Raw genomic sequence first — 14,163 nt, 5'->3', positions numbered from 1 at the left:
AGCTTAGCAAGGAAGGCAAGTCAAAAGCTGAGATAGGCCAAACGTTAAGCCTCTTGCTGCAAACATTAGCTAAGTTGTGAATGCAAAGGAAAAGTTCTTGAAGGACATTAAAAGGGCTAGTCCACTGAACACATGAATCACAAGAAAGAGAAAAGCTGGCCGGGTGCGGTGGCTCACGCCTGTAATCCCAGCACTTTGGGAGGCTGAGGTGGGTGGAATCACAAGGGACAGGAATTCAAGACCAGCCTGGCCAGCATGGCAAAACCCTATACAAAAAACACCTGGGCATGGTGGCTTATGCCTGTAGTCCCAGCTACTTGGGAAGCTGAGGCAGGAGAATTGCTTGAACCCAGCAGGCAGAGTTTGCAGTGAGCCGAGATCACTCCATTGCACTCCAGCCTGAGTGACAGAGCAAGACTCCATCTCAAAAAAAAAAAACAAAAAAACAAAAAACAGAAAGTGAAAAGCCTTATTGCTGATAGGGAGAAAGTTTTAGTGGTCTGGATAGAAGGTCAAACCAGGCTGGGCGTGGTGGCTCACACCTGTAATTCCCCTGCATTTTGGAAGGCGGAGGTGGATGGATCACAAGGTCAGGAGATCGAGACCATCCTGGCTAACATGGTGAAACCCTATCTCTACTAAAAATACAAATAATTATCCAGGTGTGGTGGCAGGCACCTATAGTGCCAGCTGCTTGGGAGGCTGAGGCAGGAGAATGGCATGAACCTGGGAGAAGGAGCTTGTGGTGAGGCAAGATCACGCCACTGCACTCCAGCCTGGGCAACAGAGTGAGACTCTGTCTCAAGAGAAAAAAAAAAAAAGAAGGTCAAACCAGGCCGGGCACGGTGGCTCACGCCTGTAATCCTTGCACTTTGGGAGGCTGAGGCTGGTGGATCATGAGGTCAGGAGATCAAGACCAGCCTGGACAACATGATGAAATCCTGTCTCTACTAAAAATACAAAAAATTAGGCAGGCATGGTGGCTCGTGCCTGTAGTCCCAGCTACTTGGGAGGCTGAGGCAGGAGAATCTCTTGAACCTGGGAGGTGGAAGTTGCAGTGAGCCAAGATTGTGCCACTGCACTCCAGCCTGAGCAACAGAGCGAGACTCCGTCTCAAAAAAGAAAAAAAAAAAAATCAAACTAGCCACAATATTCCCTTAAGCCAAAGCCTAATTCAGAACAAGGCCCTAACTGTTCAGTTCTGTGAAGGCTGAGAGGGGTGAGGTGAGAAAGCTATAGAAGAAAAGTTGGAAGCCAGCGGGTTCATGAGGTTTAAGGAAAGCAGCCATCTCTATAACGTGAAAGTGCAAGGTAAAGCAGCAAGTGCTGATGTAGAAGCTGCAGCAAGTTACCCAGAAGATCTAGCTGAGATTATCGAAGGTTGCTACACTTAATATCAGATTTTCCATGTAGACGAAACAGTCTTCTATTGGGAGAAGATGCCGTCTAGGGCATTTACAGGGAGAGAGGAGAAGCCCATGCCTGGCCTTCAAAGGCTAGGCTGACTCTCTTGTTAGGGGCTAATGCAGCTGGTGACTTTAAGTTGAATCCAGTGCTCATTTGCCATGCTGAAAATCCTAAGGCCCTTTAGAATTATGCTGAATCTGCTCTGCTTGTGCTCTTTAACCAGAACAACCAAGCCTGGATGACAGCATATCTGTTTACAGCATGGTTTATGGAATCTTTTAAGCCAACTATTGAGACCTGCTCGGATAAAAAGATTCCATTCAAAATATTACTGCTCATTGACAGTGCACCTAGTCATCTAAGATGGTGATGTATAAGGAGATTAATGTTGTTTTCATGCCTGCTAACACATACTTATTTTGCAGCCCCATAGAGTAATTTTGACTTTCCAATCTTACTATTTAAGAAATACATTTTGTAAGGCTATAGCTGCCTTAGATAGTGATTCCTCTGATGAACTTGGGAAAAGTAAATTGAAAACTTTCTGGAAAGGATTCACCATTCTGGATGCCATTAGGAACATTAGTAGTTCATGGGAGGAGGTCAGATTATCAACATTAACAGGATTTTGGAAGAAGTTGATTCCAGCTCTCATGGATGATGCTGAGGGGTTCAAGACTTCAGTGGAGGAAGTAACTGCAGATATGGTGGGAACAGCAAGAGAACTAACGAGAATTAGAATTGGAGCCTGAAGAAGTGGCTGCAATCTCACAAGAAAACTTGAATGGATGAGTTGTTCCTTATAGGTGAACAAAGGAAATAGTTTCTTGAGATAGAATCTACTCCTGCTGAAGACGCTGTGAACCTTGTTGAAATGACAACAAAGGATTTGGAATATTACATAAATTTAGTTGATAAAGCATCGGTAGTGCTTGAAAGGATTGACTCATTAAAATTTTATTTTATTTACTTATTTATTTTTGAGACAGAGTTTTGCTCTTGTTGCCCAGGTTGGAGTACGGTGGCACGATCTCAGCTCACTGCCACCTCTGGCTCCTGGGCTCAAGTGATTCTCCTGCCTCAGCCTCCCAAGTAGCTGGGATTACAGGCACATACCACCATGCCAAGCTATTTTTTGTATTTTTAGTAGAGACAGGGTTTCACCATGTTGACCAGGCTGATCTCGAACTCCTGACCTCAGGTAATCCTCCCGCCTCAGCCTCCCAAAGTGCTGGGATTACAGGCGTGAGCCATGGCACCCGGCCAAAAAAAATTTTTTTTTCAGAGACAGGGTCTCACTGTGTTGCCCAGGCTGTCAAACTCTTGGGCTTAAGCAATTCTCCTGCCTCAGTCTCCCAACTGGCCAGGATTGCAGGTACAAGCCGCCACCACACCCAGGCTTGATTTCAGTTTTGAAAGAAGTTCTACTGAGGGTAAAATGCTATCAAACATCGCATGCCATAGAGAAATCTTGTTAAAACAAAAGTCAATAGATGCAGCAAATTTCATTGTTGTCTTATTTTAAGAAATTGCCCCAGCTACCCCAACCTTCAAAAATCCCACCCTGATCAGTCAGCAGCCATCAATATGGAGGCAAAGCCCTCCACCAGCACACAAATATTAGGACTCTCTGAAGGCTCTGAAGATGGTTAGCATTCTGTTTTAAGCAATAAAGTATTTTTAATTAAGGCATGTACCTAGTTTTTTTAGACATAGTACTATCGCACATTTAATAGACTACAGCATAATATAAACATAACTTTTATATATACACTGTCTCTAGCCAAAACCGCAGTATCTTTGCAGTGTGCCTGTATGTAGTTCCAAAGAGAAATCTGTGAAACAAGATATGCTTAAGGGATTCTATCTACTACCCATGTTTTCTCTATCCTATTTATTACCTCTCCTCCTGTATGTGATTTTTTTTTTAATGCCAAGGTTTGTTTTTCCTTTAAAAAAACATGCATTTTCATATTTCCCTCTCTTAAGAAGTAGCATATTATACACATTTTTTCCCACATTTTTTTTTCACCTTAGCAATATTCTGGAGATCATGGAGTCATGGTAACAGAGATATTCCTTGAATTCCTTGTCCTTATTATGGCAGTATAATACTCTATTGTGTGGAGATATTATAGCTTATTCAAACAGTCTCCTATTGATAGTTATATGGGTTGTTTCCAGTCTTCTGCTATTATAGATAGTGCTGCAGTGAATAACTGTGTACATATGGTTTTGTATTTTTGCCAGTGATTTTTTGAGATACATTCCTAAAAGTGAGCTTACTGGGTCAGAAAGTAAATCTATGTGTAATATTGCTGGATATCACTTACCAGTGCATCAGAGTTTTTTCTCACAGCTTTGCTGAGTGTCTTATCAGACTTTTGTATATTTGTCATTTGGGTGAGTGAGAAATAGTATCTCATATTGGTTTGCACTTGCATTTCTTTCCTATAATGAGTGAGGTTGAACATCTTTTCAGTGGTTAAGAGTGGTTCCATTGCTTTTTTGGTGAGCTTTCTGTTAGATCTCTGTTCCATTTTTTTTTCTGTGTAGAACTGGAAGGGACGTGAGACCATTTTGTTTAGTCTCTGAGTTCATGACACTGATACCTGGAGAAATAAATGATTTTCCTGAAGTTGTAGGTAGCTAGGATAGACTTCTTTTTTTCATTTTTAGATTATATGTTAGTGATATTTACTCTTTGTGGTGTAAGTTGTTGATTCCCCTTCTTACCCACCTACAGTTTGTCACCTTTTAACCTTGCTCCTCTTTGAGGAGTTCTTGCCTTCTGAGTTATCTATAGGAGTTTGGGAAGAAGGGGTGAGTAAGGAATTGGAGCACATAAGATTCACAGTAGTTTTTGTGGGGCATGATAGGCTTGAATCATCATAGATAACAAGGAAGTTGGATTTCCGATGGTGGTTAGTGGACACAGGAATATAAGGCAGATTGGATTTAGTCCATTTCATTGTAAGTGGATTGGGAGCTTGAGGCTGACAGTAAAGTCCTTATGATGTAATGCAGTGAATTGGTGATGGAAAGGGTCTAGGCAAGGAGAACCAGTTGGTGCAGTGTGTCTCTGATACTGTGACTACAGTTAGTGGCCCCTTTAGTGGATGAGCTACTCAGGAGAGAGTGGTTCCCAGCTGGCACATAGGGATTTCTGCCATGGCTTAATTCAGTAGTATCCTGAGACTATCATATTGGTACAGTGAGTTTTTTTTTATTGAATTTCTCTAGTAAAATAATATAACTTTGCCTTTGTGTAGAATATATATTTAATGAATGTTAATCTAAATAAGTATTTGTTGTTTTTGTTCTTATTTCAGGCTACAGACAAGAGAAAAGCTTTAGAGGAGACCAAAGCCTATACAACCCAATCTCTAGCTAGTGTTGCTTATCAAATAAATGCATTGGCCAACAATGTACTCCAGTTGCTGGATATCCAAGCCTCTCAGCTTAGGAGAATGGAGTCTTCCATCAATCATATCTCACAGGTAACAGCTTATAAAATGCTTTAAATTCAATTTAAAAAAAACTACAGCATATGCCAAAGAAGTAAATAGCCTGCATGTATGGATTTCTGACTCATCTTACTGGTGATAATCATTAACACTGTTTTAGTTTGGTAAACCTGCTGTTTTTCTTTTAGTCCTTTTTTTATCATGATAAGGTAAACATAACATAAAATTGACCATTTTAACCATTTTTAAGTGTATAATTCAGTAGCATTAAGTACATTCACATTGTACAACTGTCACCACTGTCCTACTGTTAAGAGCTTTTCTGACGTAAAGTTATTTGTACATAAAGAACAGAATTTTTATAAGTTTTGACACACATGTATACCCATGTGACCATCAACACATTCAAGATAATGAACCATCCCCTTTCCCCCTGCCAAATTTCTTCATTCTCCTACGTAATCCCTCCCTCTTGTCCCTTGTCCTTAGGGTTTCTGTCCCTAGAGATTAGTTTACATTTTCTAAATTTTTATATAAATGGAATCATATAGTATTTACTATTTTTTTTTTGGTCTGGCATGTTTTACTATGCATAATTATTTTGAGATTCATTCATGTTTTTGCATGTAAAAGTAGTTCACTCTTTTATTGCTGAGTAGTTTCTATTGTTACACATTTTGTTTATGTGTTCACATGTTGATGGAAATCTGGGTTGTTTTTAGGTTTTGGCTATTACAAATCCTATGAAAACATTTGTATGCAAATCTTTGTGTGGTCATATGCTTTTATTTCTTTTGGGTAAGTACCTCTGTGCAGAATGGAGAGGTCATGTGGTAGGTGTCTGTTTCACTTTAGAAGAACCTACCAAATTGTTTTTCAAAGTGGTTATACCACTTAGTCTTAGTTTGCTGAGTGTTCTTATCAGGAATGGGTGGTGAATTTTATCAAACGCTTCTTTGCATTTGTTGAAATGATCATATATATGTGTGTGTATGTATATATATATATGTCTATTAATATGGTGAATTACATTGGTTTGTGTGTGTATTAGGAATTTTTGTTTCTGTACTCAAGTACTGTTGGGCTGTGGTTTTCTTGTAATGCCTTTGTCTGGTTTTGGTGTCAGTGTAATGCTGGTTTTATTGACTGTAATGGGCAGTATTCCATCTGGACCTGGAGTGTTCCTGGTGAAAAGGATTTTAACTACATATTTAATTTCCTTTGTGGATACAAGCCTATTCTGTTTATTTGTTTTTCCTTGAGTGAGCTTTTTATCTTTCTAGGAATTTAGCTATTTCACCTAAATTGACAGATTTATTTGCATAAAACATTTATAATAATCCTCCTGCTTTGTTTTTTTTTTTTTTGAGACAAGAGTCTTGCTCTGTTGCCCAGGCTGGAGTGCAATGGCGTGATCTTGGCTCTCTGCATCCTTCGCCTCCTGGGTTCAAGCAATTCTCCTGCCTCAGCCTCCCAAGTAGCTAGAATTACAGGCGCTCGCCACTATGCCTGGCTAATTTTTTGTATTTTTAGTAGAGACGGGGTTTTGCCATGTTGGCCAGGCTGGTCTTGAATTCCTGATCTCAAGTGATCCACCCACCTTGGCCTCCCAAAGTGTTGGGATTACAGGCTTGAGCGACAGCACCCTGCCTAATCTCTTATTTTAAAAATATCTGTAGAATCTATAATAATTTCACATTGCTCATTCTTCATATTGGTAATTGGTGTCATCTTTCTTTTTTAAACTAATCATTATGGCTAGCTTACCAACTTTATCGATATTAAAAACATCTTTGGCCTTATTAATTTTCTATTTTTTTGTTTTCTGTTGCATTGATTTCCATTCTGATCTTTATTATTTCTTTTTCTTTTTCCTTACCTTGGGATTGATTTGCTCTTATTTTATACTTTTTTTTTTTTTTTTTTTTAGATGGAGTCTTGCTCTGATGCCCAGGCTGGTGTGCAGTGGCATGATCTCGGCTCACTGCAACCTCCATCTTTCAGGTTCAAGCCTTTCTTGTGCCTTACCTTTCTGAGTAGCTGGGATTACAGGTGCACCTCACCACGCCCAGTGAACTTTTTTGTATTTTTAGTAGAGGCAGGGTTTCACCATGTTGGCCAGGCTGGTCTCAAACTCCTGGGCTCAAGTGATCTGCCTGCCTTGGCCTCCCGAAGTGCTAGGATCGCAGGTGTGAGCCACCACACCCAGCCTTATTTTATACTTTATTAAGGTGAAAGCCAAGGTCATTTAATTTACTTGAGACCCTTAATCTTTTCTAACATAGGTGTTTAGGTCTGTAAATGTCCCTCTAAATAGTGTATTATTGGGAGGCCGAGGTGGGTGGATCATGAGGTCAGGAGTTCAAGACCAGCCTGACCAAGATGGTGAAACCCTGTCTCTACTAAAAATACAAAAATTAGCCAGGCGTGGTGGTGGGCACCTGTAATCCCAGCTACTCACTCAGGAGGCTGAGGCAAATTACTTCAACCTGGGAGGCGGAGGTTGCAGTGAGCCGAGATCGCGCCACTGTACTCCAGCCTGGGTGACAGAGCAAGACTCTGTCTCAAAAAAAAAAAAAAAAAAAGTGCATTAGCTGTATCTCATACATTTAGATATGTTATGCTTTCATTTTCATTTAGCCGAAGATAATTTCTAAGTTTGCTTTTTTATTTCTTTCTGACCCAGGGGTTATTGGAAATGTGTTGCTTAGTTTGCAAGTATTTTCGGGTTTTGCAAGGATATTTCTGTTGTTGATTTCTAATTTAATTTCTTACTGGTCAGAAAAATACACCTCATTTGATTTTTTTTTTCATTAAGTAGCTTTCCCCCGCAGCTTTATTGAGTTATAATTGACACAAAAATCATATATATTTAAGATGTACAATGTGATGTTTTGATATACATATACATTGTGAAATGATTACCACTATCAAGCTGACTAGCATATCTATCACCTCACACAGCTACTTTTTTTGTGTGTGGCGAGAGCATTTAAGATTTCCTCTTTTAGCAAATTTCAAGTCAACAACCCTATATTATTAACTATAGTCATCATGCTGTACATCAGATCTCCAGAACTTATTCATCCTGCATAGCTGAAACTTTGTACCCTTTGAGCAACAGCTCCCCATTTCCCTTACCCCCTAGTCTCTGACAACTACCATTCTACTCTCTGCTTCAGTGAGCTTTGATTTTTTTAGATTCCACATCTGAAAAAGGGAGATCATTCAGTGTTTGTCTGTCTGCGCCTATCTTATTTCACTTACTGTAAGGTCCTACAGGTTCATCTGTTGTGTCATGTTGCAAATAACAGAATTTTCTTTTTTAAGGCTGAATAATAGGAATTGTAGTCTGTTTAAATAAATGTATATGTATATCCCCCCCCCCCCATATTTTCCTATTCATCCATTGATAGACACCTAGATTGATGCTGTGTCTTGGCTATTCTGTATAATACTTTATATGCTGTGAGTCCTTTCATATTTATTAAGAATTGTTATATATCCCAGAATATGCTCTGTCTTGGTAAATGTTTTGTGTGCATTTGAGAAGAATGTGTATTTTTCTCTGGTCAGGTGGAATGTCTATAAATCTCATTAAGTCAAGTTGGTTGATAATATTCAATTCTTCTGTATCTTTACTGATTCTATCTAATTGTTTTATCAATTATTAAGGAAGGTAAATTGAAATCTCCAACTATAATTCTGAATGTCTATTTTTCTTTGCATTTTAGTCTTTTTTCTGTTACGTATTTTGAAGTGATACTATATTAGGTACACAAATGCTTTGGCTTGTTAGGTCCACTTGATGAATGGACCCTTTATCTTTGTAAAGCCTCTTTTTATCTTGGGTAGTATTCTTCAGAAATCTGCTTTGTCTGATATGAATATAACCATTCCAGCTTTCCTTTTATCCTCTTTTTCTGCCTCCTTGTGTGTTAATGGAGTGAATTTTTTTTGGGGGGGGGTGCTGATTTGGTGTAACACTTTGTTCTGCTTCTCTCTTTTATTATTTCATTCATGTTTGCCTTAGGGCTTCTGGTAAACATCTTTAAACTTTTTAATATCACTTGAAGGTAGACTATGCTATTACTTCAGGAGTATGTTTAAGACTTTGTAATAGTTGATTCCACTTCTCTCCTGTCTTAGGGCTGTTGGTGTCATGCACTTTCTTTTTTCTTTTATTGAGACGGAGTCTTGCTCTGTCACCCAGGCTGGAGTACAGTGGTGCGATCTCGGCTCACTGCAACCTCTGCCTCCCACGTGCAAGCAATTCTCTGTCTCAGCCTCCCGAGTGAGTAGCTGGGATTATGGGTGCCCGCCACCATGCCCGGCTAATTTTTGTATTTTTAGTAGAGACAGGGTTTCACCATCTTGGCCAGGTTGGTCTTGAACCCCTGACCTCGTGATCCACCCACCTCGGTCTCCCAGAGTACTGGGATTACAGATTACAGGTATAAGTCGCCACGCCTGGCTTGTGTCACGCATTTTCTTTTTGTGTATGTTTTAAACCCCACAATGCTTTGCTCTTTTTTTTTTTTTTTTTGTGACGGGGTCTCGCTTTGTTGTCCAGGCCGGAGTGCAGTGGCGTGATCTTGCCTCACTGCAACCTTTGCCCCTGCCTTCCCCCACCCCGCCTTCCCAGTTTCAAGTGATTCTTATGTCTCAGCCTACTGAGTAGCTAGGATTACAGGTGCATGCCAGCTAATTTTTGTATTTTTAGTAGAGACGGGGTTTCACCATGTTGGCCAGGTTGGTTTCAAACTCCTGACCTCAAGTGATCTGCCTGCCTTGGCCTCCTAAAGTGCTGGGATTACAGACATGAGCCACTGTGCCTAGCCATTATTTTTGTTTTGAAAAGCAACTAGCTTTGAATGAGATTTAATATGAGGAAAGTAATTCCTTTATATTTACCCATAGTTATTATTTCTGATCAGAAAATATACATTATATGATTTGAGTCCTTTCAAATTTGTTAGGAATTTTTTTTTTTTTTTTTTTTTTTTTGAGATGGAGTCTTGCTCTGTCTCCCAAGCTGGAGTGCAGTGGCGCCATCTTGGCTCACTGCAACCTCTGCCTCCTGGGTTCAAGCCATTCTCCTGCCTCAGCCTCCCGGGTAGCTGGGACTTCGGGCATGCGCCACCATGCTCAGCTATTTTTTTTGTAGTTTTAGTAGAGATGGGATTTCACCATGCTGGCCAGGCTGGTCTCAAACTCCTGACCTCAAGTGATCTGTCTGCCTTGGCCTCCCAAAGTGCTGGGATTACAGACATGAGCCACCGTGCCCGGCCAGGAATTGTTTTATAGCCCAGAGTTTTGGTGGTTTTTATTCCCTTGGAATACTTTAGCATGAAGTGTTGCTCTATTCTGCTGGTGATGAGTTCTTTCAGCTTTTGTATATCTAAAAGAGATTTTTGCTTTTTATCCCTGTTTATTATTGTGGCAGAATATGCATAAGATAAAATTGATCATTCAACCATTTTTAAGTGTACAGTGGCATTAAGTACCTTGACATTGTTTTGTGATTATCACCACCATTCATCTCCAAAACTTCTTTCCTTTTTCCAAACTGAAACAATGTACCTGTTAAGCACTAACTCTCCATCCGCAAGTGATCCTCCCACCTCAGCTTCTTGAGTAGCTGGGACTACGGACATGTGCCATTGTGCCCAGCTTATTTTCATGTTTGGTGGTATCCTGTTGCCTTTTTAGATTTTAGGACAAAATTGATATAGATTGGAACTTTGCTAAAATAATTTTTTTTGTAGAACAGAATCTAGTGTAGAGTGATTCATGCTGGTTCTTGAGGACTTGCACAATGTCTGGCAAATGACTGGTTTGCAGTGTTTACTGAATTAAAATAAATCTCTTGGCCGGACATGGTGGCCTGTAATCCCAGCACCTTGGGAGGCTGAGGTGAGTGGATCATTTGAGGTCAGGAGTTTGAGACCAGCCTGGCCAACATGGTGAAACCCCCATCTCTACTAAAAATACAAAAATTAGGCGGGCGTGCTAGCAGGCACCTGTAATCCCACCTACTCAGGAGGCTAAGGCAGGAGAATCGCCTCAACTCGGGAGGCAGAAGTTGCAGTGAGCTGAGATCCCGCCAGTGTACCTCAGCCTGGGCGACAGAGTAAGACTCCGTCACACACACACACACACACACACAAAGTCTTTGCAAAATTACTTAGGAAAAATATAATAGAACCTAGTTTTTAGTTGATTCTTATACATGGATTATAACCAGAGGATCACTGTACATTTTATGTATAGGCAGTGATTATTTTGCATGGTTATTGGAGATTATAAAAAATGGTGATGCATGCTCAAGGTATACAAAACAATCTTACTAGTCAATGGGTAAAATTATGGTTGTTCTGTGATCTGTAAAATTTTTTGTCAAAACATTAAAATCTCTCTTTTTGTTATAAATGAATAGAGAAATGAAAAAAAAGTTATGCTAATGTTTAGTATACCATAATGTAAAACATTCGAGGTATTGAGAATTAAAGGGTTTTATTTCTTAAGAAAGTAGTTTGAATAGTGCTTGCTACCTTCTCACTGTGTAAGTTGTTATGAAGCACACATTTTGTTCTGTGCCTTGGCAAATTGTCATTCTCCTTTCTCTGGGTGGATCAGCTCCTCTCAACATTTTATCCTTTGGATTTTAAATGTTGTGAAATATCTTCTAGAGTTTCTTTAACATAAAGTTTTTATGGGTATCATTTTATCTGTAGTATCTTCTTCCCTTTCTTCTCAGCCACTTTGTTCATTTATGTTAATACATTTGCCTTCATGATATTCTTCTGGCTGCATATCTATAGTCTCCTGAATGGCAGCAATGTTAGCATTCCTGTATGCATTATTTCTGTTTTAATCCCATTTACATTCAATTCGAATTTCACCTCTATCTAGCATTATCACTTTTCATGTATTTGCTGCAGTTTCATCTTTGTTGGCCAGTTCTTTCTTTGATACCCAGTTTTGTAAAATGTCACAATGGCTTATCATTTAGGGGACAAGGAAGCAGCACAACTGTGTACTTTGTAGTCTGTGGATAAACTTAATATCAGATGTACAGAGACCATTCACCAATAAACTTTGAAACAAAGACACGATTGGTAACCAGTAATGATGCTCATCTGTTACTTATGTGGACTTCAGACCTAGCAGCGAAGTTTCTACTTTGTGTGATTATTTATAGTTCTTGTGGTAACTGAAATTTATTTATTTTTATGTTTTTATGAGACAGAATCCTGTTCTGTTGCTCAGGCTGGAGTGCAGTGGCACAGTCATAGTTCACTGCAGCTTTGAACTCCTGGGCTCAAATGATCCTCCCGCCTCAGCCTCCTGAGTAGCTGGGACCACAGGTGCACACCACCATACCCAGCTAATTTTTTTGGGTGGTGAGGTAGAGAATGGGATCTTGCTGTGTTGCCCAGGCTGGTCTTAAATTCCTTGCTTCAAGTGATCTTTCCACCTTGGCCTTCCAAAGTGCTGGCACTACAGGTGTGAACCACTGCACCTGAATGTAACTGAAATTTAAATTGTGTAGTTGGAGGACTGGTGTTAACTAAAATATGGTAACTGAAATTCATGCGTATCAGAACTGTGCAAGACAACTGCCTATATTTTGTTTCTTCAGTAACAAAACATTTTCAAATTATTTTTCTTCTTTATTTAATTATGAATATTCTCTGTGTTCTGCTGAGCTTACTGAATTCAATTCTCATTCTTTGGAAGATGTCTTAATTCATACAGATGTAGTTATTTCAGTAGATTTAAAAATAAAGCTGTTAATACTATCAATTGACTTACTGAATCATAAAAAAAATTAAGGTGACTAGGTAAATGAAGCTTTTGTAATTCTGTAAATTACATTGAATTACTTGGAACTCTTAAATGCAGCTGAAATCTAATTGGCTAAATTTACATAAAAACAGGTTTTTGGGGGGGCATTCATTCTTAATTGGGGAATTAAAAAGAATATTTCCTTGCTCTTCCAAATTGCTATTCTTAAAACATTGTTTAAGTAAATGCATTGTAGTGAAAGAAATTTTTTTTAAATCTCTCAGAGCTTTATGAGGGATTTACATCTGTCATACCTTGGCTGTTGAGTGGTGTCTTTTTAGTTAAAATTCTGCTTTATAATCTCTTAATACAGCATAGATTATGTGCCAATTAGGACATAATCTCAAAATTTAGAATTCAGAGCTTGTTTGAGTTTTCAGTTTCAAAAAATTTTTAAACTAAAACAAACAAAAATCATCTCCAATTCTATCAGGACTTGGATAAACTAAACCTTAATTATTTCAGGAAAGAGTCCCTTTCCTTTCAGTGTGGAGCTTTTAACTTTCTGTTTGTGTGTTGACATGTTTTAGATTTATAAAGTTTTCTATTTTAACAATTTTATCCCCCATTTTTCCTGTCTTAGATTAATAGTTACCAAATATTAGTAGCTTTCCTTGGTGAAGTAATTACTGATAAGTCCTTTCTGTAACCAATATTCACTTCTTATTTTGTAAATTTTTAAAAGATTCTTATAGTGATATTTCTTATGACACAGTAGTCATCTAAAGGTGCCAGTCACTTTTCCTGGAAAATATAGGAAGTATTACTAGGAGAAAGTATGCAACTGTTAAATTCTTTCACATCACCAACTTTTTCACAATTAAAGTATTTGCTTTGTAGAGTGCTTAGCAATGTCCATTATGATTTCTTTTTTCCATTGGCAATTTTGGGCTTCCCTCAAATCATGGAAGTTAGAACTGGAAGGGACATTAGATCATTTGGTTTATTCTCTGATGTTATAGTTCGTGACACTGATGCCCAAAAAAATAAATGATTTGCCTGAAGTCGTAGGTAGCTAGTATAACATTAGAAATCAAAAGATGGGCATCTTGTTCATAGATGATCCACTGATTTTCTCTTCTGTACTACAATGCCTCCAATTTGTAATCAGAGTCTTCAAAATTTAGGAATTGGATGAATTGCCCCATCCAGTCTATTTCTACAGTGGGCTCACAAAACCTTATATAACAAACCTTCAAAGTAACTGCATCTTTTAGGGGACTGTTTAGTTTTATATAGGCAAAAACCTAGTTACTGTGGGCACTGGGGAGGTAGGGTGGGTACCTAGAATGGAAACACTAACTGAGTCAGTGCTCTGGTTTCTCAAATGTTTTGTTAGGATCCTTTTACATCTTAAATTATTGAGGATCTACGTGGGCTTTGGATTCATTGGGTAGATCTTCCAGTATTTATCATATCAGATATTCAAACAAATTTA

The 14,163-nt window shown here is 38.8% G+C and overlaps 1 protein-coding gene across 20 annotated transcripts in view; it reads left to right on the top strand.

Annotated features, from left to right (window-relative positions):
- Positions 1 to 14,163, top strand: part of ABI1 (abl interactor 1) — a 111,477-nt gene that overhangs the window by 32,983 nt on the left and 64,331 nt on the right. For all 20 annotated transcript variants that reach the window (XM_001159212.6, XM_009458111.5, XM_001159466.6 and 17 more), the window contains exon 2: positions 4,740 to 4,907. In XM_001159212.6, the coding sequence (XP_001159212.2) occupies positions 4,740 to 4,907 (168 nt within the window). The remainder of the gene's footprint in view (positions 1 to 4,739; positions 4,908 to 14,163) is intronic.

This window comes from Pan troglodytes, chromosome 8, assembly GCF_028858775.2.
Source record: "Pan troglodytes isolate AG18354 chromosome 8, NHGRI_mPanTro3-v2.0_pri, whole genome shotgun sequence".
NCBI lineage: Eukaryota > Metazoa > Chordata > Mammalia > Primates > Hominidae > Pan > Pan troglodytes.
The sequence above is the reverse complement of the archived record's forward strand: the minus strand, read 5'-3'. Positions and strand labels throughout refer to the sequence as shown.